Consider the following 27,258-nt stretch of genomic DNA (forward strand, 5'->3'; position numbering starts at 1 on the left):
GATATCCTTTATTTCATTCTGGTTTGTAGTATGAGCTCTTCTCTCCAACAGCAACCTCCCTCAATAGGCATCCAGATTTTCTTCTTCATGGACATCCCCAAATTCTTTCCCGGCAGGGTAAACTCATCCACATCCTGCCCCGCCAAATCCCCTCCTTAATCACCACGCTCACCTGCTCAGAAAGCTGCCCCTTCCGCAGCCAGGATCAACACCCTCATTCACACACCCTCAGAACACTGCAGCTTGGCACCATCAGAGCCACAAATGGCCCACTGCGAGAGCCCTGCACAATTACCCAGCTCCAGCAGCTGAAACTCTCTCCCTTTCCCTTCTGTCACTGAATGCTCAAGTTCAAGGTGACTGAGAAGTGCCAGATTTCGTCTGGAAAGTCCTCCAGACAGTGAAAAGGCTGAGGGAAGGCAAAGGTTTTCTCCACCAGGCAGCCTTCCCAGAGCGGTAGGATGGCAACAGCTTTTGCTCGTGGCTAATGCAGGGTTTCCCACAAAGCATCTGCTCCGGACTCTTCCACGGTTCTCATCGGCTATGTTCACCATCTTCCTCCCCTCACCCCGAGGGAATCTTACTTCCACTCTGAAGTTCAATACTGCCAAGTGGTCCTTTTCGTAAGACTTGGCCACTCGGTAATAGCAAACATTTCACAGCAGTGACCCTGCTGTTAACACGTGTGGTAGGGGTCAGTGAGATTTCAATAAGGTGGCTGTCTGTTACGATCAGCGTGATTTACAGGCTAGCTTGCTGATTCTCTCTTAAAATCTCTTTTAGCTCTGCATTTTGGTGAAGAGCACTGTATATTATATGCGAGCTTTGTCTCACCCCATTAAAGGAGGACAACCGTATTAGCCATCTGAGCCCGAGTTCCCATGTTACTTAATTGCTATGTCGTTGTGTTAACGAAGTTAGGAGGGGGGTTGGCAAGAGCATAAATCACCTTCACATACAGATATTTGTGGTTTTATTTTTCCTTTTGCCAGCTTGTCTCTCTGTTTCAATTGCCTACCATCTGCCTTTGAACAATCTAAGTGCGAGCAGATAGATTTTATTTGGAGAACGAAGTGCTTTGAGCTCCTCCTAGCAAACCATTTTCATATACTGGTGTTCGGGGCATTTTCTGTTTAATAGGATCTCAGAGGCGATTCAGTTTGGGATGGGAGTTGGTTCCTTCCAATACTCAGAGTACGCTGTCAAATAAAAACCTCCTGACTACATTTTTCCACAGAAGGAACGGGGTAGTCAGAGGCCAGAAGTCACCTCTCACCCTACAATGAGCCATAGGAACACCCCACAGGAGTGTAGTGACAAGGCAGAAGGGCCAGTGCTGTTTTATGCATACGGCCTAGTTCCCGCCCCACCATCCTGAATTCATTTTAAGCTTAAAAAAAAAAAGATCAGATCCAAACATGAAGCATACAGGACCTTCTGATTTGTGTTCTTTTTCACATGACCTAAAAACACCCATCAAAAAGTAGGTTCATTCACTCAGTTCACCTGGTTGAGTTTTTCCACTCTAATTAAGATTATTTTGACTTGAACCGATGTGTTATTTTGGAAATACAGCCTAAAATAAAACTAACTGCTGGGTCAAAAGTCAACACATGGGTGGGAGTCAGAAGACCTGACTTCTAGTTCCAATGTGGCAATAACAGCCTTGGGACTTTCCATGGGTCATTTAACTGAGCTTTGGGCCTTGGTCTGAAATTTCTTAAAACTACAGCTCTAAAATGTCTAAATTCTGTTATTTTAATGACATTTATTTTTATTGAGACATATTAAATGTACATATTTTCAGGGTACATTTAATGATTTCATACATTCATAATCAAGTTAACTGGTATATCCATCACCTTAAATATTTCTCTTTATATTAGAAACATTCAAACTATTCTCTTCAAGCAATTTTAAAATGTACAATCGATTAACATGAACTATAGTCAGCCTACTTATCTACTGAACATCAAATCTCATTTCTTTCTAACCAAATCTAATCTTCTGAATTACAAGTGCCTCGTAGTCAGAACTGATTGGATAGATGTCAGAATCATACTTGCCATTATCCATTATTTTTAGGCCAGGAGACCAAGAGCATTGTACAGAAAACCCCAGGTTTAATGAAAGAGGCAAACGAAACAAGGCTGCCACCTTGGGCCTCTCTCAAAAAGCTCCCAGAACTAGCCACTCCAGCAGCAGTTTTAAGCTAGACCCCTAATTTTCTTACTCTAACAAATAAAACCCACTGGACCTCCAGGTCTGAGCTGGTGAATCCTCATTGTTTTGGAACTGCTGTGGAGGCTAAAACTAGCTTTAACAATTCACCAGCTCTCTTACCCCCATCTCCCACGCTTTTTCAGGAACAAGTGGGATGACAGCAAGGGACAGGAGAAGGTCCCTGTCTTGGGAAAAAGCAAGCCGCAGTAACCTTTAAGGTTTGGGTTATTCCTATCACTTCTTAGGGGCAAGACAGTTAAGGAAAAGCAAGAACAACCCATAATCCCTGCTCACTCCATATCCCTCTCCAAAAAATATGGGTTTTAATAAAACACTAGTGACTCTTCATTACAAAAGATTAGAATCCAGAAAACAGTATTTTTTAAACCCTGCAAGGCAAGTTTCAAAGTGCAGTACTTGTTGAAACATCATGCTTTAGGTGGAATAATACTTCACCTACCCATCGATCCATATGAAAGCGATTAAAGGCCACCTCTCCTTTACAAAGCGGGAATTTGCACCTATGTCTGACCTGGTCTTAAAACTGATCCTACAAGCCACCTCCCTAAATCTTCTCCCCATTATATTCAGAAGAGTGTGAGCTTCTCTGCTTTTGCTCCTAAAATGATTCTGCCCTATGGTGGGGTAAGACTGCAACAGAATTCCCTCAATCTCTTCCATCTATTCCCAGGTCAGGGTGTGCTGTAAACGCGACGGCACTATCCTTACAGTGAAAAGTGTTAGAAATGAGTAATAATAAAGAGTTAAAGTATATACCTACTCGAGTAAAGTCTGAATAGGAAAGTGTATTTAGTTATTGAAATTACAACAATAATTAGTTTCTAAGACTATTATTTGAAAAATTGGTAGACTCAAACCAGGTTTCTCACCCAAATGGAGTAAGACTTCTACCAATTACAAAGAAAAGGGTAATTTTTAAGCTTTTACTCTATAAGAATCTGTAAGAATGAACTACTTCTCAGTTATTACAAATTTGAAATTATTGTGATCAAAAGCTGCCCCAAATCTACTGTCCTTCCCTTCTTTCCGAAAGGTATGCTTGATACCAAATATTCACTATTATGTCCACTTGGCAAATTTCAGCAATGAAAACTGATATAATCTCTTAATTAACAGGAATACAGTGTATCCCAAAGAACAAGAAAAATTTAAAGAAAAAAAAGGAAACAATGAACTACAAAATGAACAAGCCCAGGTGAACAATTAAGTACTAACACAGTAATTTTGGGAAGGAAAGCGATTGGGGCAGAATCATTGAAAAGCAGAGAGAAGGGCAAGAAGACAGTGTGAAGATGAGCGAGCTGGGGAAGACGGGCCTGCAGGTCAGTGGATGAGGCGCCCTTGCTTGTGAAGATCTCATTTCGGCACATCCTGCTTTAAAGGTTTACAGACCAGACGTGATGTGCTGGGTGGCGATGGTTTCTATTTTGGGAATATGAATGAATACATGATGAAATGAGGGAGGACAAGATTATTTTATACTAATAAAGGACAAGAGGGGTCCTGTACGAACAGAACATGAACAGTACCCCCCTAAAATACCTTTACAGCCATGAAGGGACAAAAAGGCTGGAGGAAGATGCGGTGGGACCCAAGGGGAGGTGGGGAACTGAATGGTAAAGCTAAGTAAGCTAATAATAGAGACAGAAGGAAGTACTACTCCACGGGAGATAGAGATGCAAAGACAGAAAAGCAGGCGAGCCTGGGAATCGCTGGTAATTATCCTATTGCATAAGAGGCAGCACAGCCGGGGCCTCAAAAAGAAGAAAGAAAAAGAAAGAAAAGAAGTCCATCCCTGTCCCTTCCCCTCCCACAGTCTTTTGGATCAGGCTTCGAAGTCACTTATAATCCAAGCTTGAGATTGGCAACTGTGGACCTTATGGTTAAACAATTCTACTATGATTTGTGAACAGTATTTTGATGTTCGGGGAATGCACATGGGTTTGATGTGGTGTAAAGCTCAGGAAGGGGGAAGCAAAGCCCAAAACAGGGGAAGCAGGTTTAAGGAAAACTTTTTTAAAGATACGTGTGCTTGTGCGTGCAGGTGTGTATAGATTTAGACCTAATTTTAAATCTCCCATGAAGTGAGAGTTGCAAAGAGTTGTAGGGATCTGAAGACGTGGCCCTGAGCTCAGTACAGCACACCCAGAGGGGAGCCAAGTACAGAAGCAGGCGGGCAGCTGCCTCCCATCTTAGAGCACAGGGACGTGCCAAAGGGATGTCCAACATCCTGCTCTGAAGATGGCCAGTAAAGAGCTGTGCGCTTGCGTGTATGTTTGTTTAACAGAGGTAGCGCACCTGGCTGGGCAACTGTGCAATAGGAAGCCACAGGGGGAAATTTCTTCCTGATCTCAACTTGTGATCAGATTCTGCCCTGAAGCATAAGGCTTAAGTGTCCTTGCAACTTTCATCCAGAAGAAAGAAAAACATACTAACTAGCCCTTCTCCAACCCAGCCAGGGAATCATAAAAATGGAAAAAGTTCAAAAAGACCCTTGGCATCTGTGCTGTCTTTGGGTACTGGGTGCCACCCTCACTGCATGGAAGAGTAGCTGAAAGTTCGGCTGTTCCTGAACTCACAGATACTCTTTTCGATAGAGCTGATTTGTTAGAATATAACGGCACAGCCTTTTGTAAGGCTTGCCACATAATTTTTTAAAAAAACAGTGCAAAGTCCTTTACCTAATCACACATCACAATTTAGAGTCTGGAAAATATGTTAGCTTTTGCCGAGTGGAGAGAGGAGAGGGTGCCCCTCCCACACAGCTACACAGGGCACTTGTTATTCCATTCCTATTGACATTTCAATCATTCTTTTTTTTTTCTTCTTTCCAGACGAGTCTCGCTCTGTTGCCAGGCTGGAATGCAGCATCACGATCCTGGCTCACTGCAACCTTCACCTCTCGGGTCCAAGCGATTCTCCTGCCTCAGCTTCCCAAGCAGCCGGGACTACAGGCGCATGCCACCACACTCAGCTAATTGTATTTTTTAGTACAGACGGGGTTTCGCCATGTTGGCCGGGATGGTCTTGATCTCTTGCCTTGTGATCCGCCCGCCTCAGCCTCCCCAAAGTGCTGGGATTACAGGCATTAGCCACCACGCCTGGCCCATTTCAATCATTATTTAAGAAAAGGGTCATGAAATTTTCTCCAAGGCAGGTCAATTTTTAAGCAATTTCAAGTGAAAAGTGTCCAACACACCTATAGTTGTGGTGGTTCAAAAGTCTGTTTTCAGCTCTGTGTAGTGGTTCATGCCTGTAATCCCAGCAATTTGGGAGGCTGAGGCCAGAGGACCACTTGAGACTGGGAATGCAAGACCAGCCTGGCAACATAGTGAGACCTTGTCTCCAAAAAAAAAAAACAATTTAATTAGCCAAGTGTCATGGTACACACCTGTAGCCTCAGCTAGTAGGGAAGCTGAGGTGGGAGGATCGCTGGAGTCCAGGGGGTCAAGGCAGTGAGCTATGATCATGCCACTGTACTCAAGCCTGGGAGACACAGCAAATCCCCACTTCAAAAAAAAAGCCAGGCTTGTTCTTTGGCAGGTTGCTAGAACTAAGACCTAATCCACCATGGAACTAAATGGCGGATGGTCTCCAGATTAGACTGTGATATACTAATGCTCAGGAAGTATGTCCATGAGCACCAAGCCCCAGGTCCCTGTGTCCTCTGAACAGTAAGCTTAACCACTGGGCCTGGTAAGGCTGCAAGGGAAGGAAGTAGAAGGGGAAGGAAATGGCTTCTCGCTCAACAGTTAGGACATTGAGCAAGTGCTCTGGTAGCATTTGTGGAGGAAACTTTAAGTTCATAATGGAAACATTAAGTCCATAATGGAAGCTTAATAAATACCTGATGATTAAAAAAATTCTGTTCAACTACTATCCATTGGCCTTCCTCTGTGCCAGGCACTGCAATGGACATTGGAAATGTAAGCAGCACATCGTCCAAGGATGCGGTGTGTATGCTGAGTGTTTAAGAGAGAGCACAACCTCTGTGCTGCCCCTACCTGAGCAGCTCCTTAAATGTGTATATTCACAGTCATATACAGACCTATGCTTTCTGCTCCCTAAGTGGTCTAAATCAGCATCCCTGTAACAACTCTCCACCTACTGCACAAGCCCTCTAGGAGCCCATCTGTGCAAAGCAGAAGAACCCTTACATGCCCTGCGTGGACAGACAGGCCAAGAGAAGCTTCGTGGAGACCGAACCACCTGCAGCCAAGATGAAGTCAAATCTGGCAGAGCTGGCGGGCAGCTGCCGCGTAGGTCTGCAACAGAGAGCCCCTGGCAGGTGGTCAGGAAAACTCGTAACAGTTTTGGGAGAACTGTAAAAGGTCTCTTGCTGGGGTCTGGTTGGGTTCAGGAAGTTCAAACTTTTCACATATCCTAATTCCCTGAATCCCAGCTGTACCCTGAATCAATGGCAACAAGAATAGGGAGAAAATGAGCCATTCGGGCTTGTGTGGAAGGCCTAGTTTTGTCTGTTTAAATCTGAAAGTACTTGATTTCTCCCAAGTGGTCCATTTCACACTTATCAGATCACGCTTAATCAGATTCATAACCCTAACACACTCTCTTAAGACTCCCCTCTTTATACAAATGCCATTGGGCTACCCACTGTAAACAGAAATGTTGAGGCTGTGCTACCATCTGTTAGATATAACTTTGAGCTGTTTTTCTAGTCCCATGGTATACTCCGTCTTTCTCACTGGTTTAGTCCCTCCAGGCAGTCCATTAGCAGTAAAATGAGTGCTCCAGAGAGATCTTCATCTCAGGGTAGAAGAGAACACAGGCTGTAAGAGCTGACTCAAACAAGAGAAGGATTCTTCCCTTGACATGGAAAGGCAATCACGGACTTCAGAGAAGGTTCAGCAAGCCATGCTGCTCTTTGGGGCTATCTCTGCCAACCAGGTCTCAGAAGAATAGGGTGAGGGAACAACTGTCAGCCCTACATGGTGGTGACCTTCCACTGGGTCCCAGACACCACAGCCAGCTATGGCGAGACTGCACACGGCTACAACAAACAGCCACTGGCTCTCTCTCCCTGACACAAGAGTCGGCCCGAGCCACGTCCAAAAAGAGGATGATCAGTTAATACATTCATTTATCTTGGGCTGTCCGTGCTGTTTCTGGCACATCCAGCCTGAAGGTTCTCAAGCTTCTTCTCCAGCTATCTATGTTCCCCTCTAGAAAGTAGGCAACTGAGACGGAAAGCATTCGTGAGTGCTGTGTGTGTGTATGTGTCTGTTCGGTACTTAAGCCTCACAGGAGCCCCTTAGGTATGGGAGGTGGCAGTGTGTTCACCCTGTCATGGCGTCCTGATATGTTCCAAAGCACAGGTCTCTACCTTTCTTTTTATTTTTTTAAGACAGAGTCTCACTCTGTCACCAGGCTGGAGGGTAGTGGTGCGATCTCGGCTTACTGCAACCTCTGCCTCCTGGGTTCAGGCAATTCTCCTGCCTCAGCCTCCCAAGCAGCTGAGACTACAGGCGTGTACCACCACACCCAGCTAATTTTTGTATTTTTAGTAAATACAGGGTTTCACCATGTTGGCCAGGATGGTCTCGATCTCTTGACCTTGTGATCCATCCACCTTGGCCTCCCAAAGTGCTGGGATTACAGGTGTGAGCCACCGCGCCCGGCCAGGTCTCTACCTTTTGTCTTTCCTCAACCCTCACAGAGAATTTGCTCAGGATGTCAATGGTGTAAGGTCTTTATCTTACACATCAAAGACTCTGGAGCCAATTAAGTCCATAATAGAAGCTTAATAAATACCTGCTGATTGAAAGCAGAAACTGGACCCCTTCCTGACACCTTACACTAAAATTAACTCCAGATGGATTAAAGACTTAGACATGAGAACTAACACCATAAAAACCCTAGAAGAAAACCTAGGCAAAACCATTCAGGACATAGGCGTAGGCAAGGACTTCATGACCAAAACACCAAAAGCATTGGCAACAGAAATCACAATAGACAAATGGGATCTAAATAAACTCCACAGCTTCTGCACGGCAAAAGAAACAATCATTAGAGTGAATCGGCAACCAACAGAATGGGAAAAAATTTTTGTAGTTTACCCATCTGACAAAGGGCTGATATTCAGAATTTACAAAGAACTAAAGCATATTTAAAAGAAAAAAACAAGCCCATTCAAAAGTGGGCGAAGGATATGAACAGGCACTTTACAAAAGAAGACATACATGAGGCCAACAAACATATGAAAAAATGCTCATCATCACTGGTCGTTAGAGAAATGCAAATCAAAACTACATTGAGATACCATCTCATGCCAGTTACAATTGCGATAATTAAAAAATCTGGAGACAACAGATGCTGGAGAGGATGTGGAGAAATAGGAACACTTTTACACTGCTGGTGGGAGTGTAAACTAGTTCAATCATTGTGGAAGACAGTGTAGCGATTCCTCAAAGACCTAGAAATAGAAATTCCATTTGACCCAGCAATCCCATTACTGGGTATATATCCAAAGGATTATAAATTGTTCTGCTATAAGGACACATGCACATGATTTCACTACAGCACAGTTTACAATAGCAAAGACATGGAACCAACCCAAATGCCCATCGATGATAGACTGGACAGGGAAAATGTGGCATATATATACCATGGAATACTATGCAGCCATAAAAAACGATGAGTTCATGTCCTTTGTAGGGACATGGATGAACCTGGAAACCATCATTCTCAGCAAACTGACACAAGAGCAGAAAATCAAACACCACATGTTCTCGCTCATAGGCGGGTGTTGAACAATGAGAACACATGGACACAGGGAGGGGAGCATCACACACTGGGGTCTGTTGGGGGGAAATAGGCGAGGGACAGCAGGGGGTGGGGAGTTGGGGAGAGATAGCATGGGGAGAAATGCCAGATATAGGTGATGGGGAGGGAGGCAGCAAATCACACTGCCACGTGTGTACCTATGCAACAATCTTGTATGTTCTTCACATGTACCCCAAAACCTAAAATGCAATTTAAAAAATATATCATCTATGTGCAGATGATTCCAAAATATAAAAAATATATATATACCTGCTGATTAAGAAATTCTATTCAATTAACAGGCCCTGAGCTGGACACTGGAAATATAAAAATGAACCCATCAGACTCCTGTCCTCAGTGGGCTTTCAGTCTAGTGTGGATGATAAACAATTCAGGATAACTGGGTTGTTGCCAATAACAGAGGCAAGTTCGATGAGCTGCAGGAACACTGGGCCCAGCAGCAACAGAGAGGCTTGAGAAATGGACTTCCAATGACAAACTGGTTGCCAGGCAGAAAGAAGATCGAGGGAAGATTCCAGGCATAAAAGTTCATTACATGGGCTGGGCATGATGGCTCATGGCTGCAATACCAGCACTTTGGGAGGCCGAGGTGGGTGGATTACTTGAGCCCAGGAGTTTGAGACCAGCCTGGACAACATGGTGAAACCCTGTCTCTACTAAAAATACAAAAATTAGCCTAGTGTGGTGGTATGTGCCTGTAGTGTCAGCTACTCGGGTGGCTGAGATGGGAGAATCACCTGAGCCCAGGAGGCAGAGGCTGCAGTGAGCTAAGATTACACCACTGCACTCCAGCCTGGGCCACACAGAAAGACCCTTGCCCCTCCCCCCCCCCGAACCCTCCTGCTAAATAAAAGTTCATTGTGTGGCTGGAACATAATGTGAGGATGATACTAGAAAGGTAGGCAGTAAAGGGCCTTGCAGGTGATAAGAGGCTGGGGTTCATGCTACACTGTGGTGTGAGACAGAGTGATAAGATCACATTTTTATCTGCAAAGAATCATTCCAAGTTGTGTTGGGGGAGGGGACAAAGCGGAGGTAGGGAGATCAGAGAGGAGACAACTGAAAGGCCTGGGGCCAGAAGGAAGGCAGTGATTGCCAGTTTAGAGGAGAAAGAAGAGGCCAGACTACCTGGCAGGCTGGGAAAGGCAGCACACCTGCCCTCCCAAAGCCTCCATTCCGGTAGCGGTAAGAAGCAACAAGTGGAAGAGTCTGTTACGTATTGTGGACCAAGCAAGGGTCACCGTTCGCTCATCTTAGTCCTCGATGGCTTTTGTGACAGAGCTGGCTTTAAGTTGGCCTTAGAAGAATGACAGAGAGGTGGCTTGGCAGAACCATTCATTTACTACCCTTCTTTTGGCGGTGCTCCCCTGTGATTCGTATACTGGTTTTATTTAGACCTATCTTCATAAGACCCTTAGACGGATTCTTGTAACAGAAACCTCCACCAAGTAAAGCTGCCATCTCCTCTCATATTAATCCAACTCATCAACATCTCTTGGCAGTATCTGACTTATGTGGGACAAAAATAAATAAATAAAAACAATAATAGTAAGACTTTGCCAGGCTAGCAAACTGATCCAGTCAGAGGATTATAACAGACACCTGTTTTTCAGTACAGCAGCTGCTAACACGGCAGAAGCATGGCCTCATAGTGACAAGAAAGAGTTCTCTTCCATTAAAAACCCAGTAGTAGCAGAAACTGGCATGGACTGATGTTCAGCGATGTCACCTGAATGTGAAAAGAAGTTCAAATAAGACTAGACACATAATAGGAACCCTGGCTTGCCAATGTGGGAACCCAAATGCTAGTTTGTTGATGGGGAACCCAAATTGCTAGTTTACCTATTCATCCAAGTACACTAAGGCACAAATCCTTAAAGCGGCTATTATATTTAAGAGTGTTATCAAAAACATACTGCAGGCTTTTGAAGTTTGGTTGATTCATACCATGTGGCTGGCCACCTCTTCACTTAAGCCAGCTTAAAAAACAAGCTGAGGCCGGGCACGGTGGCTCAAGCCCGTAATCCCAGCACTGTGGGAGGCCGAGGCGGGTGGATCACGAGGTCAAGAGATCGAGACCATCCTGGTCAACATGGTGAAACCCCGTCTCTACTAAAAATACAAAAAATTAGCTGGGCATGGTGGTGCATGCCTGTAATCCCAGCTACTCAGGAGGCTGAGGCAGGAGAATTGCCTGAACCCAGGAGGCGGAGGTTGCGGTGAGCCGAGATCGCGCCATTGCACTCCAGCCTGGCAACAAGAGTGAAATTCTGTCTCACAAAAAAAACAAAAAACAAGCCGAAACACTGCTCAGTTTAGAATGTAGACACTAACACAGGAGCAAACAACACTTTGAATTATTTTTTCAGTTCATTCACCACCGAAGACAAACAGACAACACACGCACACACACACACACACACGCATATAATCTACCAACATATAAACACCACAGGCAAACTATTTCAAAGCTACAATATGTACACATTACCTTTTCCGACCAGACCAGGGAGATGCTTTTAGAAACAGCCTGTTAACAGCCCCTCACATTGCTGTTTAACAATCCGTTTATAGCCCATCACAAAGCCAAGCCTCCAAGGAGATATATTTTACATCTATATGTTAGGTTTCTTCACCACAACAAGGCTGGGCTTTGTGTAATCTTTTCCTCTACCTGCTAGAAAACAGATTATACCATCATTTCTGTAACTCATCATCCCATGAGCATGCAACACGTGACATATAATGCAAACAGAGTCACAGTCACAAACCCTGGAATAAATGCAGGACGATGCCCAAGAAAGCACGGGCCATTCCATACAGGCCTGACGAAAGCTAAATATAACCCACTGAGGCATTGTGTCGGCTACCCTCTCACTGTTCTCCCTTAGAGCATGCTTACTCTAACCTCCAGCGTTGGTGCTCAAGCTTGAGCCTTCAGTGACTATCCCTAGGAAGGTGGATTATGGAGAAATATTTCAATGTACTTCAATTATGAGTCCATTTATGCACACAAATGCAGATAAAGACTGAACCTGAATTGTGCGTTTTCTCCTAAAGCCTGACATTTGTGCCCTGGGGCAGAAGGACCAGCTGAGAGATGCCCCTTTTGGCAAATGGTATAACAGAAACCTCTCAAGTGCTAAGCATGCTCAATCGCCCAAGACCCACTCAGCCAACAGGACTAATTCCTGCCTTACCCTGCCCAGTGCACAGCAAGAAGTTTCCCGAAGAGGCACAATCTTGTCCATAAAGACCCCACTTGAGGTCCCAAAAGATTAAAGGGAGAGCACCCTAATAATATGAAACCCTAGGACGAATCACTGACACCAGTTTGGGGACAGGGCTATGAAGAAAATTCTTTCCAATGATCTATTTGGCATTTAGCCTGGCAGAAACATGTACATAAAGAGTAACTGGGTTTTCCCAAACTAAGCTCTGCAGGTCATCCAAAAGTGCACCCAAATAAGAAATAGTGTGCTGTGAACTCACATTCACCTATAACCTACACATAAGCCAACCAAGAGGCAGGAAGACTATATTCTTATCCACCCACGCCTCCTCCATGGTAAACCTTCAAAGACCACAGCTGAAATGAAAATGTACACAGACCATCTTTCCCTTAAATCAGACTGTTCAACACGATGGCTAACAAAAAACGTATACACAGACATTCCCCCTGGTTCAGAGAAGCTCCATTTGGCCATTTTACCAAGTTTTGCAAGACAGAGACATTCTCAGAAGAATGGGCTAATGTTAGTGACTTGCGCCACTGGGCCCACCTCTTCCCTCTTTGCTGGAATGAGGCCTTGCAATGGGACTTGCTGGCTCCTCTACCTTTCTCCCTTCTTGCATTTTTAAGTGTTTTTTTTTTTTTCCCCCACTCTGGGGCCTTATCTCATATCTCTCCCATCAGGGCAAACTGGTGCCTTGCACCCAAAAGATAAGGAAATATGCTGCTGTCCGTGTCAGTGGCTCCTTGTTCATTTTCTAAGGGTAGGTAGCTTTGGAGAGATAAGGTCCTGGGAAGGGTGGGAACATGCAAGACAGGTGCACTAGCAGGTGCCCTACTTGAGATGTCACCTAACACCTAGGTCCCTTTGCTCACTGCCCTGCCTGTCTCAGCAAAAGTTAAAGATACTCTTACAGCACACTGCAAAAGATTAGGGGATCACCACTCCAGCCTTCCTGTGCTCGCCAACATTCCCCCTAGATTCCATTGTGTTCCAAAGCCACATCTGACCTACAGCTGACTTCTGCCTGCAGAGGAGCTCACCCTCACCTTCTCACTCACAGCCCCGACAGACACAAGGAGCCTCGGCGATGCAAAGAAGCAGAACACAAAATTCAGAAAGGGAGCCTTTGTTTCTTTGGTTCTCCGAGGGAAAACACTCTTACCTCACCAGCTGGTATGCCCTTTCCTTCCACCTCACCCTAAAATATTAGCGTCAGCAGAAGAAGGACTAAATGGCACAAAGTCAAAGAAGCTGGCTGCTGTCCAGGGGACTGGAGGTGTAGTCAGCCAAATCAGGTCATTCAGGTCTCAAAGTCAGGAGGAACAGGAGACTTACCGAGGCTGAGGGATCTGTGTTACCCAGAGTTTATCCCCAAAACCGTAACTCTCCCACCAGGTTCACCTCGCTTTGAATAAAGGCTAGATCAAAAGGTGCAAACTGAAAGTGAAGCCTGTCCTGCTGTCCCCAGCCATCAATGGCCATTAGTGGCAGTCAAGACCTATTAGTCGGGAGAACCACGGGTCTCAAAAGCGCAAAGCACCAGTCAAGTGAACTCATGACACAGATCTTTAAAATCTCCTAGGTCTCAAGTCAAAAAGAGGACAAGATGGCTGGGTGCCATGGTTCATGCCTATAATTCCAGCACTCTGGGAGGCCCAGGTGGGAGAACAGCTTGAGCCCAGGAGTTGGAGAGCAACCTGGGCAACAAAGTAAGACCTTGTCTCTACAAAAAGTTTTTTTTTTTTAAACTAGCCAGGCGAGGTGGTAAGCCTGTAGTCCTAGCTACTCCAGAGGCTGAGGCAAGAGGATCACTTGAGCCCGGGAGTTGAGGTGACAGTGAGCAATCATCATGCCACTGTACTTCAGCATGGGTGACAGAGCAAGAGCTTAAAGAAAAGAGGATACAGCAATTACAAAATGTACCAGCAATCCAATCCTTCAGATGTGCCATTTTTCTAAAACCTATGACAGGGACTTGGGATATGGGTACACAAACAGGCCCAAAGAAAAAGAACTCTCCTCTGTCCCTTTGGGTGCTTGGCCTGTGATCTCAAGTCAATACATGAAAATAATTAGTGGACCCACAGAGGTGATCCAGGAGACACTACAATGAGGCTTACTCTAGACAGAGTCTGATTTGACGGCCAAGGACAGTCTGGGAAAGACAAATGGTCTGGATATAACAACCAATAATAAACTTGAGAGACAGTTCCTTCCCTAGTCTGAGCTCTTCAAAGCAGTTAACAAAAGAGCTTAGCAAATTCCCATCTCCGCCCCCCCCTCCTTTTTTTTTTTTTTTGAAATAGAGTCTCGCTGTGTCATCCAGGCTGGAGTGCAGTGGCGCAATTTCAGCTCACTACAACATCCGCCTCCCGGGTTCAAGCGATTCTCCTGGCTCAGCCTCCCAAGAAGCTGGGATTACAGGTGCATGCCACCACACCCAGTTAATTTTTGTAGTAGAGACAGGATTTTACCATGTTGGCCAGGCTGGTCTCAAACACCTAACCTCAGGTGATTCACCTGCCTTGGCCTCCCAAAGTGCTGGGATTACAGGCTTGAGCCACCGCACCCCACCCCATCTCCCTTTTTATTAAGTCTCCATAATACTTCCTCCTGCCTAGCCTAGTGCAGATCTACTTGTCTGCGTATTAGTCAGTAGGCTTTAAACCATACTTATTCTAAATTGTCCCTTGACTTTGATTTTTTGTTGATATATAATAGCTATACATATTTTAGGGGTACATGTGAATTTTGGTATCTGTGCATATGTGTAATGATCAGATTAGGGTGGCTGGCATATCCCTCGCCTCAAACATTTTTTCTTTTGTGTTGGGAACATTACAATTCTTCTCTTCTAGCTATTGTGAAATACACAATAAATTACTGTTAACTCTAATTTCCCTACTGTACCAACGAATACTATAACTTATTCCTTCTATCTAGCTGTATTTTTGTGCCCCTTCGCCAACTTCTCTTTATGCCTTGACCTTGATTCTTCATTACAGACCCTGGCACCTCTCCAGGTCACACATGCAGTGCGGTGGGCTGACCTGGGCCCTCCCTCTTCCTTTCTCACCTCTTAGCAGTGCCAGAACTTCTACTGCCACACCTAGATTCACACTTTCACTAGGGAAACAACATGTTGCGGGAATGGTTAACTGGAGAGAGATGATTTTATTTTGTTTTTTGAGACAGAGTCTTGCTTTGTCGTCAGGTGCCAGGCTGGAGTGCAGTGGCACGGTCTCGGCTCACTGCAACCTCCGCCTCCCGGGTTCAAGCAATCCTTCTGCCTCAGCCTCCCGACTAGCTGGGACTACAGGTGCACGCCACCACGCCCAGCTAATTTTTGTATTTTTAGTAGAGACGGGGTTTCACCATGCTGGCCAGGATGGTCTCGATCACTTGACCTCGTGATCCACCCACCTCAGCCTCCCAAAGTGCCAGGATTACAGGCATGAGCCACCACAGCCAAGAGATAGGCTTTTCTCTGGAATTCGATTTTTTAAATTACAAGCCTTATTTCTATCGGCAGCTTATTTTTTCCAGGAAATGCTTTAGAGTCAGCACGTTATCACCTTTGGCTATGGCCTCCTCACGTATAGGGGACGTAAGTGAAACAAGATTACTGACCTCATCAAACAGATAAGTCCTAAAAAAGATAAAATTGCACAGCCTGTCACAACCTACTGGAGATGGGACAGGACAGCTGAGAAGAAAATCACAAACTTCCACTTGTGGTTTCCAGGAGGAGGTCAGATGAGCAGTTTCTCTCCAAACCTAAACCCTTGATTCAAGGGTCTGAAGTAGCCCGCGCTTATTTCGTGGGGTAGGAGGGAGAGGTAGGTGACATTTTCTCCACAATTCCTCAGAAAGGGACATCTTCCAGTCTATAGTTCATCTTCTCATTTGCCATGTACATACAAGGAATGACTCAGGATCGAATTTAGGTCCACAGCAAGAATACAACTGCTGAAAAGGACACTTCAGTCCCTTCACATCTGCTACAGAGGAAGGTTCCCCCATGCCCCAAAGTAACAAATTTGGCCTTTTCAAACTCTTCTGTATAATTAAACTTCCACGAAGGGCCATCTACTCCCTGTTCTTGAAAGTGAACATTCACCAGTCCACAGCAAACAGTGTCTGTTCTGTGGTCAGACAGACATGGAACTGCCTGGGAAACAAAAGCAGACTAGAGACTTGATGCTCTCTTTCAAGTCTCACCCCAGTCGCAAATAATAAGCAACTGTATGAAGCAGCAGATCCCTGAATAGGTTCAAATACTTGAGCGCTGAGTAATAATTCTAGTTAGACCCACTGTACGGTACTTCCAGACTTAGGTTTTTTCCTTTGCTTTCATCTCTGGAAACTTATTCAGAACCACATTAGCTATTCCTTCAAAATTCTGCTGTAAGATGCAAAAGGCATTTGCTATTATCATATAATTGCACTTGGCTCATCTCTCCTATTGTTGAGGCTTGTATTCAATTAAAGTTAAAATGAGAGCTTTTTTGAGCACTGACTGAGTGACCTCAGCTCTGTGAACAACTCAATGGGATAATGACAAGAGCACTGTGCGGGGAGTCAGCTGACTTGGGAGGCCTAGATTTTAGTTCATATGGCACCACCAACCAGTCATGTGAGCTTGAGCAAGGCCATTAACATCCCTGGCCAGGGGCTGGGAGCGGCAGCTCACACCTGTAATCCTAGCACTTTAGGAGGCTGAGGTGGGCAGATCGCTTGAGGTCAGGAGTTCGAGACCAGCCTGGCCAAAATGGTGAAACCCCCATCTCTACTAAAAATACAAAAATTAGCTGGGCACGGTGGTGCACACCTGTAATCCCAGCTACTTGGGAGGCTAAGGCAGGAGAATCGCTTGAACCTGGGAGGTGGAGGTTGCACTGCAGCCTGGATAACAGAGCAAGACTCTGTCTCAAAAACAAAAACAAAACCAAAAAACCATCCCCTGGCCTCTGTATTCTCAACTGTATAATGTGGGCACAGAACCAGAAAATCTCTAGCCCCTTCCAGATCCACATGTTGTGGAAGATGCATAAAGAAGGAGAACTAATTTTTTAACAGCATAAGCCACTACATTAGGCGATGTACATATCCCAACAACCCTAAGAGACACACATTTTTATTACTACTGCAGATGCGTTAGCAGGTTCATGATTAAGTAACTTGAACAAGTTCTAGAACCAGGGTTCATGAGTCTGTCTATTCCACTGTCTGTGCTCTTCCCCTAGGAGCATCCACAGCATGGCAGTGAGGGACAGCCCTTTTCTGAGCACCTTACAATCCCTTTAAGGAAAGTCAGCTTTACAGGTGAGAACCAAAGAACAACATAAGACAGAACAAAATGCAAGTCAAAATCTAAAGGCGTGGTGATTGGAATTGCACTGCGGCAACACTAACACCGCTGAGCACGCTCACCAACTGCAACACAACCTTTTTGGGTCATCTAGGAAATGAAATCGTTCTCCCTACATCTGACTCCTACGTACAAAAGGAAAATACCACCAAGAGGCCATGAGGCCTCACCAGCCTGCAGATGCATTGGCTACCTCTTGTTTTCATGGGGGAGTATTTTCTCATAAATCATTCATCCAGATAACTGAAGATTAGCCTTTTAAAACTTAACATTATTCTTATGCCAACCATTTTTGTTAGATATCTTTCCAAAATACATTGCATTCTTCTTCACTTCTTAAATCTCATAACATGAACTCTGTCTTTCACTTGGAAGTCACAATGATGAACACTAATATCATGTCATGTGAATCTTCAAAAGGAAGCTATGCTTTCTGAATTCCTGCCTATTTTTTCTCATTTTTCCTGTGCTATGATCTTAGAGGAACACAGACCTAGGATGGAACACTGATTCTGACTCTGGCTTGATTAATTAGGAATGTGATCTCAAGCAAGCTATTTAAATTCCACAAGACTCAGTTTCCTCATCTGTTTCATGAGAAATTTGGATGATGCTCTCTGAATCACCTCTCCACGACACACCTCTTTCTTTCTCTGTTTCTTTCCGTACATCTGCTCTGAAGACTCCCTTCATTAAAGCCGTTCAAAATCAGAAATGTATAAAGTCATATGGCCAAAATGCTCTCTTCATTCCAAAAAATTAGAACAGGCGAGTTGGGTCAGGCCAATGAGAGACGAGTCAAAAAAAGATGATTCCTTTTGTTATCAGGGAAAATCAGGGATTTTCTGAAATAGATTTCTGGAAGTCGCATAATATTACAGATATACATGAGAGAGGGTTTAAGAAAAACAAAAACATTGTGTTTATGAATTGTGTGAAAAGCTTTAAAAGGGGGGAAAAAAGGGTTGTTTAAGGAGAAGCAACTGACCAGGGAGTAAAGCAGGCGAAGAAGGTGTCCCAAGGCCGGGCAGGATGAGGGCACAACCTCTCTGACTTTGGACCACCTCACCAAGGAGCCATTAGCCCCGGAGGAAGATAAAAACAGAGAAGGAAACGAAAGGCCTCTGAGAAAAACACGAAGGGCCCAAAATGAAACCCATCAAAAGACAAAATCTCACCAGAGGACATCAGGGACTGGTGTAAATATGGAAAACTTAGACATTCATTCCACAGTGGGTGGTGGCTTGGTGTGACCATCTGGTTGTCCCCACTACTTGTGTAATGGCTGGGAAGACCCATCTTCAGAGGAAACTGGGAAGCAGAGGAAATTCAGAACCTCTGCAAGCACTTCTGCCAGCTCTATTCCTGCCGCTCCTCTCAGCTTATGTAACGAGCCACCAGCCGCCAGTTACTCTGTTTCCTAGTTTTCTTCGCAAAGATGGCGGCTGCACTTTGGAATAGACTCCTAGAAAATACTTTGGAATTAGAGTCCCACAGTATAGATTCTGGCCCTAGCTTTGCCACTTACAGCCCGGGAGATCTTGGGCTGAGACATCACTTAACCTCTCTGGGCTTCAGTTTCCTCATTTGCAGAGTGAAAACTGCATCCCTGAGAGAGCTGTGAAGAGTAAATGAGATAATGTATATAAAACAGCGCAAGGACCAGCATGCAGTAGGATTCAATAAATGATGCTGGTGATGATGATGGAGGAAGAGGAAGAAGAGGAAGAAGGAAAAGGGGAAGAAGAAAGTGCTGCGTAATAAATCACTGTATAGCTCTAAGCTACTACTGGTTGTTCTAGAATGACAGCCACTAAAACAGCAGATGAACACTTTTACTTACAGAGAATTTATAAAGTTTCAAAAATCCAAGCATTCTACAGTTTCCCAAAAGCGAAGTCCACAGGGCTGAGTGAGCAGTTACGCTCATCTGAGAGTCCACACTTAACAACGGAGTAATGCCTTCCCTCATCAAGCCTCTCGCCCAACTCTATTTAGACACTGACCACGCTGAACTATATATTTTCACTATCTAAGAAGAAAAGGTTATCAAACAAATTAACAGAGCAAATAAAATGTGTGGTAATATCTGGACACTTTAGGAACAGTTCCAAGCACATGGGAGCACTAGTTTCTACCCAGTGGATAATGTGGAACACAAGTTATTTTTGCCTATACATTGGAACTTTCCCTGAGATGCCCCAGTAAGCAACACTTCATGAGTTTGGTTCCTGTATGTTCAGAAAATCGATAAAAATGTGTTTGTTTTTTAATAGGGTATAATTCTAACTTTTGCTAATTTAGGTCTGGCAGTGAACAGTCTTTAAGCTGGGCCCCTTTCGGCATGGGAACCCTGAGTGAACGCACACTCATTCTACTCAACAAATACACAGAGACTGGTTCCCAACACACATCTAACAACAAATACGGCCGCGGTGGACTCTTGCCTGAAAACAAGCTCCAAGGTTGTCTCTAAAGTAGTATTCACAGAGAGAAAAAAATGTCATTTCTATGTCACACACCCTACAGGGCTTCACCTGACCCTGAATCACTCGGCTGGGAGATCCATACCAAAGGTCAAGTTTGAAAAATTGGTTAAAAAAAATGAAACCACTGTGCAAGTTATTCCCAGCAACCCTATGCCCCCACCTGGCCCCCAGCCCTTCCCGGGTGTGCACAAATACAGCTGCGCTCAGAGGAGCAGGATGTGGACTAGCTCTGCCTGCCTCTGGTGCTCACATTTGGGGGTTTTTTGCCCTTACTTATCCTGAGGAGGATACTTTCCACAGCCACTTCTCTTGAACTCCCGACCTCAGGTGATCCGCCTGCCTTGGCCTCCAAAGTGCTTGGATTACTGGCGTGAGCCACCACGCCCGGCGACACAGCCACTTCTCTAGGGCCAGCTGCCACGCTTTTAGCTTTGGCTATGTGAAACAGGGAGCTTACTACACAGAAATTAAAGTATAAATAGGATTGGCTGATCCTTGATAAAACAGCTTACAGCCCACCCAAGGGGCCTTCAGCCCAAACAGAACTCCCAGGTCCTCATGCACTGTGTGTGTGTGTGTGTGTGTGTGTGTGTGTGTGTGCGCGCGCGTGTGAATGTGTATACGTGTGTGTATATATGTGTGTACATATGTGTGTATATGTGTGTGTATATATGTGTATGTATATGTATGTGTGTGCTGCAGCAATATATACATACCATACGTATCTATTGTATGTGTGTATATATGTGTATGTTCATATACACGCACATACACGCATACAATATATACATACGGTATGTATATATTGCTGCAAATAGTGGTGCCAATACAAGTCTGGCAGGGCTTTCTTCCCTCACCCCCTCCCTCCTACTACTTCCTCTTCTCACACCTGACCAGACCCCAGTGGCCCATTTCTTCCCCCACATACCATCTTCCTTGGCACATACCCCCATGCCCTCAGACCAGCTGGCTTGTGATTAAAATGGACCAAGCTAGGAAGTGCCAGAGAGTGAAGCCTATTGTATCGAGTTTCCTTGGCCTTTTATAGGGACACACCATGAACCCAGAGAATGCAGTGGCCTGAGAACCTGTAGGCCTGTATCCTCCAAACCTGGTTCACTCACCTATGGGCTGAAGCAGACCCCTTAGCTCTCTGGATCCCCTCCCTGTAAAAAACAGGAGGTTGGTCCAGGTGATCTCTAAGGTCTCTCAACTCTGAATGTCTGAAAGTTCCCTAATTCTATTGTCAACAGAGCTGGGGGACACTTAGAAGCCTGCTAATCTGAACTTGTTAAAGCAATTCCTCAAGTCCCTTTGTCATATCTTTTACTCAATTTCCTTGTTAATTTTGGCACAAAAGCAGTTTTTGAGAATTTTATCAAAATAATAAAACAGGCTGGGCACAGTGGCTCACACCTGTAATCTCAGCATTTTGGAAGGCTGAGGCCGGCAGATCACTTGAGGTCAGGAGTTCAAGACTAGCCTGGCCAACACAGTGAAACCCCCATCTCTACTAAAGTACAAATATTAGCCGGGCATGGTGGCAGACACCTGTAATCCCAGCTACTTGGGATTACAAGGCAGGAGAATTGCTTGAACCCAGGAGGAAGACGTTGCAATAAGCAGAGATCATACCACTGAATTCCAGTCTGGCGACAGAGCGAGACTCCATCTCCAAAAAAATAATCAGGAAACATTATTATATCAAAATTCTATTAATAAGAATTCGTGGACAGATCCCCCCCCCCCGCCCCAGGAGTGCTCTAGCCCTCTCAAGGCTGTCCTGAGCCCTATTAAGTGCTTTCTGCAAGCGAACCAGTGGATCAAAGTGTTAAGTCACCCTGAGGTTACACACAGACAGAAAGAGGAAAGGGTACTGGCCTCCTCCCACCCCTCGTTTGACACCAGCAAACATTACTGAGAAATATTTCTGTGCCAGCTGCCAAGCTAGCTACTAGGACACCAAGATAATCATCACTAAACCCAAGGAGCCCAGAGTCCAGAAGGAGAGATCTAAAGAGTCCCAGTTAGCGGCAAAATTTTAAAAACCAGATTTCCTTTTGCTATGGAAGCTGACTGATAAGGACAGCAGGGAAGGAGGAGACTAGAGACACTGTGTGACTCGTTTTTGTATTCTGGTTAGTCCTGGCCCACTAACACACGGTGCCAAGCCTGACAAAGGATTGTGTCTGCAAGGCCACAACCACCTTCCGCTGCAACTTGGCCAAACTTAGAACTGAACAGGTGACTTGAAGGTGAAGGCTGATGATGGAAAAGACAGCCTCTTCCTTCTTCCTGTGACCAGCAGTCAGCCATAAAATCCTCTTTAAAATCATTTGACTTTTTACAGAGAGTTGATCCTTTTCTTCCATTTAAACAACCTCAAATGGTCAGGAACTGAGGCATTTAAACTTCCATGATAACAGAGCCACAGCCTTCAAGGGAGCAGTCCCGTGTAGGGAAACAGTGAGAGGCTCAGTGAGAGTTTGGTGCTATTTACTAGTCCACCTCTCTTCTACTGTAAAAAGTGTGTGTTTGATATTAACTTCCCCAGGTGATGGGAGCACATTTACACAGTACAAAAGAAATAGAAAAGCCCCGATCAGGCATTCTTTGCGAGCCACACCATATAAGCCATCTTTACAAAGGCGTCACTGATTGACCAATTCAGAAACTTTCACCTTGGAAACTCCACCCAAATAGGACACTGCTCTTTTCTAGCAGAGCGGACACTGCTCAGAAGTAAACAAAGTACTTCCCTCTGTGGCTGCCTCTGGTCAGGCTACTCCATGCTGCATCTCACGGGCCACTGAGGAACTGCCTGCCTGCTGACCCGCTGCTTGCAAGGAGTAAAAGCAAGTGAGGAAGGTTTCAGGAGTGGAGAGGAGGAGTGGGAGAAACCTCTCCATAGAGAGAGGCTTTTGTGTCACATGAGTTCGGTCTATCAGATTCATCAGCTCATCCTTGAAAACCTCTGACATTCGTTCTCCACTCCGCAGAAAAGCATATTGTTTACTGGACTCTAGAAGCAAGCAACTTGCTTGTGGGTTACCAGCAAACATTTTTTATTATGCTGTCACCGTACCACATCCCAAGGACTAAATGAAACGCAGCACACATCACCAGAACATTTCAGATGACCTGGAATAATCCCAGTCCTTATTACTGGAACACTGTGAATTAAACTCCATGAAAAGATACTCTTCACATATGTTCACCTAGACACATGCACAGTCTAAGCAAATACATACTGGTTCCATAAAGTACAATCCAAAGTAAAAGTGATTTTTTCCTTTCTGGTTAAGAACATTAAATCTATTTTAATTACAAAGAAGTACACAGTAATGAAAAGAGGCACCCTAAAAGAACTGAGTTGTAAGCAATAAGTAAAAAAATGATATGCAAATTATAGACACAATTTTTATGTTGCATTTAAGAAAGTGTCTTGCTTGGGATTGGTTCTGTATGTGTGTAAGGTAAGGGACTGTTGTACTCTTTTTCCGAGTGGAGCACAATGAAACAAACCGCTCAGCAGCAGTCTGTAACCAGCACACCACCGCAAGCCCATCAGAACGGTGGGGATGCAGTTCAGAAGAAGATCAAGAAAGGTCATAGAAAGCATCGCTTTCTGTTGTTTTCGCCCTAAAGTTACTGATCTGTAGTTGGTCCAGATTTTCCTGATGTCGGGTTTATTGCCACTGAGCTAAATACAATTTATTGATTGAATCCCCTACTATTTAGTTACCTCTGTGTTATGAAGTGTCAAATAAATTAGATTATCTATATCGCAGGATTTTTCTGAACTGGGTATAGAATCTAATTTCTACCGCAAAAGAAACTCGTTTTGAAGTATTAATATCAAAGTACCCTAAGTTCTTTAGTGTGGCACGCCCCATGCCCACAGACATACTGCCACCTCCAGAGATGTACAAACACAAAAGCCTAAAAGTTCCATTGGGCATTTTTATGAGGCAAAAACAAAGAAGCCCAACCCACCTTTTGATTTCACATTAGCCTTTCCTCAAACCCATGAAAATATCTTCTGATAAAAAACACCAAAATGTGATTCTAATTATAAAATAACCTAGTAAGCAAGTATGATGAACTACTGCCTTTCCCCTATACAGACTCTAACTGAAAGGCAGTGTTAAAACAGGAAAGAAAACAGGTTATTTGTCCATTGTTGCTGTAGTGTCCATTCAATGAACACACGTTAAATAGGCCAAACCAAAAACAAACTTCAGCAGCTTCAGCCTCTCACAGGAGCAGAAGGCTTTCTACCTGGGTACTGGTGGAACAGTGAAATGAATAAAGTGCACAATAAATGCAGCGATGGGAAAAATAACTAGGGTAGATGGATAAATCATCCTGCCTCCCAATGGTGGCAAACTTTACAACAACTTTTTAGAAGCAACAAACAGCAGCACCACAGTCTTTAGAGATATATAGGCATGCACACAAGCTACTGGGTAGCCCAATAGTGTGTTTACAAACATCCACTGCCCTGCATTTATAGTACTGCAAAACCAGCCAGAAAGCTGGGCGATTGCTGCTCTTAGATCCTCTCTGCCCTGTCAAACACAGAAGGTCGTTTTGCCTGGTTGCTTAGTTCTTCCTGTCCCTGCATCACACGAGTTTTCTACTTCGGGATTGCTCAACTTTCATATGCATCAGAGTAAAATAACTATTCAGCAACTTGATTCACCTTGGTTTAAAAAAGAAAAAAAATTCATTGTGCAATGCCCAGGAAAAGCTGACACTAGGGCTGTCTCTCCGACAGCGCTTGCAATTACAATCAGACGAGAGGGGGAAAATCCTGTCTGATCAGACCCAGAGAGTCCTTTAAATAAGTAAATAAATAAAAAGATTCTATCCCAGAGGGGACTGAAGAACTTTTTTTCTAAGAAAGACCACCCTTCGGGAACAAAAGTTACATTTCAGTCACATGTTGGGTGTAGGAATAGGGAGCAGGTTTTTTTTTTTTTTTTTTTTTTTTTTTTAAGCGCACTAATTACGGGGGTGTTTTACAGTTCTGGCGACAATCCGGGTTGGTCCTGACCAATTGTGACCGGCATTTCATTGTCAAAAAGCGAGGGGGGGAGGGAGGGTGCCGAGGAGCGGGCAGGGGCTCGGTCGGGGGGAGTAGCAAGGTTATGCTAAAGGGTACAGCCGCCGCCGCGAGCTGCAGCTCCTTCCCTCGCGCCCCAAATAATTTGCTGCGAACAGAGCAACTGCAACAGCCCGATCCGAGGAGCCCAGCACGACTGCCTTGGCCGGTGCGGCTCAGGGTTTCCACCACCGAGAGGGGAGAGGAGAAGATTTTTACCTTAATGCTACACTGAGCAGGAGTCTCAGACATGTCTCACAGCGAGAGAGAGATCAGGAAGTTCTCAGGTTTTTTCCACTTTCCTTTCCTCTCCCCAACCCAGAAAGGCTCCGCCGCCAGCCGGACGCGGTCATTTAAGAAGTTTCTTCCAGCATCTCTCCCGGCAGCCGCCCCGGGGGTCTGAAGCGCGCGGGGCGGGGCGGGGCGGCCGGCGGAGTTGGGCGCGCGGGGCGGCGGGGGCGTGGGAGCCGGGCCCGAGCGCGGCGGCGGGGTCTGCAGGTCGCGGCGCGGCGCGGGGACCCGGGGTGCAGCCCGGCCGGCCTCCCGGTCTCTCCTCCCACCCGCAGCCGGCGCCCCCGCCCCCCGCCCTCCCGCCGCGGTTCCTCGCTCTCTCGAATGTTTTCCTTCCTGGAAGAGAGAAACTGAAAGGCAGAACTGAGAAAGCTCTTTGCTCATTGATCTTGAGAGTTTCAGTGCAGAAACTGACGTGAATTCCCAGCACTGAGCTCTGCCTCTTAAAGGAGCCACCAGGAAATAAAAGCTCGGGTTACAGCCCGGCATCGGGGAAATAAAAGCCGCGCGGGGGAGGGGCGGCCGCGGGGGCGCGGGCGGAGGAAACCCGGGGAGCGGGGCCGCGCGAGGCCGCGGCTGCAAGCGCCCGGGGCGAGCGGCGCAGCCCCCCAGGCCGGCCGGGTGCGGGCGCCCGCCCTCCACGCCGCGAGACCTCCCGCCGGCGGAGCCAATTTCCGGGCTTAAGGAAGACACCTTCAAAAAAACGTTACATCGTGGCCCCAGACACCACAAAACAGGTTTTATTAAACTCCTCCCACCTCCCCTGGCTCCGTCTCTTGGATACATCGACATACACACAAGGGTTTTGAAACGTTTCCCTAAGCGCAGATGCAACGAAAGTAATTATCTATGAAGGGTCATTCCGGTAAGGACGCGGCATCCGAAAGAGGAAATAAAACAATAGCCTTTGTTCTGCTTCTCGACCGCTGCCTCTTTAAGAGAATCCACCAGGAAATGGGAGATCGGGTTACAGCCTGCACACGGGGAAGTGTGGGGAGCGCGGGCGCCCGAGCGCGACGCCGGAGACAAAGCCGGGGCGGCCGCGCCGCAGACGCCGGGGGACCGCCGGGCGGGGGGGATTCCTGGGAAGGTGGGCGCCCCGGAAAGAGGTGGCGCCGCGAGCCCGCTCGGGGATGCGGCGGCCGCGGGCGCTTCCCTAGCCGAGCACGCGCTCCGGGAAGGGAAGGCTGCAGGGCAGTTATCAAAGGCAGCCGAGTTCCTTTTCCTGACCTCCCCCTCCTGTTTCGAAATCCACTGCCCTTTTAAAGAAATAGCGGCCGCTACCAACCGAAATAGGTGACTCGACTGAAAAGTTGGCAGGACGTGTTCTTGCAGATAATACCCCTTCCCAGGACCGCTTCTCTGAAACCGTCATCGGCCGGTTGATTGGATGGCCCTGGGATCCTGCAGGGGGAGAAATATTTGGTTGGAAAAGCAGTTAAGGGGAAGTTGAGGCCCATGGGACTGAGGGGTCTAGCCTTGAGCAAAAGTGGTCTGGTTATATTATTATTTACAGCCTCTTCAGTTGCCCTGAAGTGTCCACCACCAAAGACTGAGAACATTATAATTATACTTAAATTCTAACCTTATTAACACATACATGGGGGTTTAATATGTGGATGTGTAATGTAAAACAAACTTTGTTGTAATTTTGTCTTTATACGGTAATATATTAAATATAATATAAATATGTATATGGCTGTATACACATATAAT

At 45.6% G+C, this 27,258-nt stretch overlaps 1 protein-coding gene across 4 annotated transcripts in view; it reads right to left on the minus strand.

The window, feature by feature from the left end:
- Positions 1 to 26,209, minus strand: part of ETV6 (ETS variant transcription factor 6) — a 251,428-nt gene extending 225,219 nt beyond the window's left edge. For 3 of the 4 annotated variants that reach the window (XM_017506270.2, XM_017506269.2, XM_017506271.2), the window contains exon 1: positions 25,471 to 26,209. In XM_017506270.2, the coding sequence (XP_017361759.1) occupies positions 25,471 to 25,503 (33 nt within the window). In that variant the 5' untranslated portion in view covers positions 25,504 to 26,209. The remainder of the gene's footprint in view (positions 1 to 25,470) is intronic. The other variant, XM_017506272.2, reaches the window with a different exon arrangement.
- Between the last annotated feature and the right edge of the window lie 1,049 nt (positions 26,210 to 27,258).

The sequence above is a fragment of the Cebus imitator genome, unplaced genomic scaffold, assembly GCF_001604975.1.
Source record: "Cebus imitator isolate Cc_AM_T3 unplaced genomic scaffold, Cebus_imitator-1.0 Scaffold352, whole genome shotgun sequence".
NCBI lineage: Eukaryota > Metazoa > Chordata > Mammalia > Primates > Cebidae > Cebus > Cebus imitator.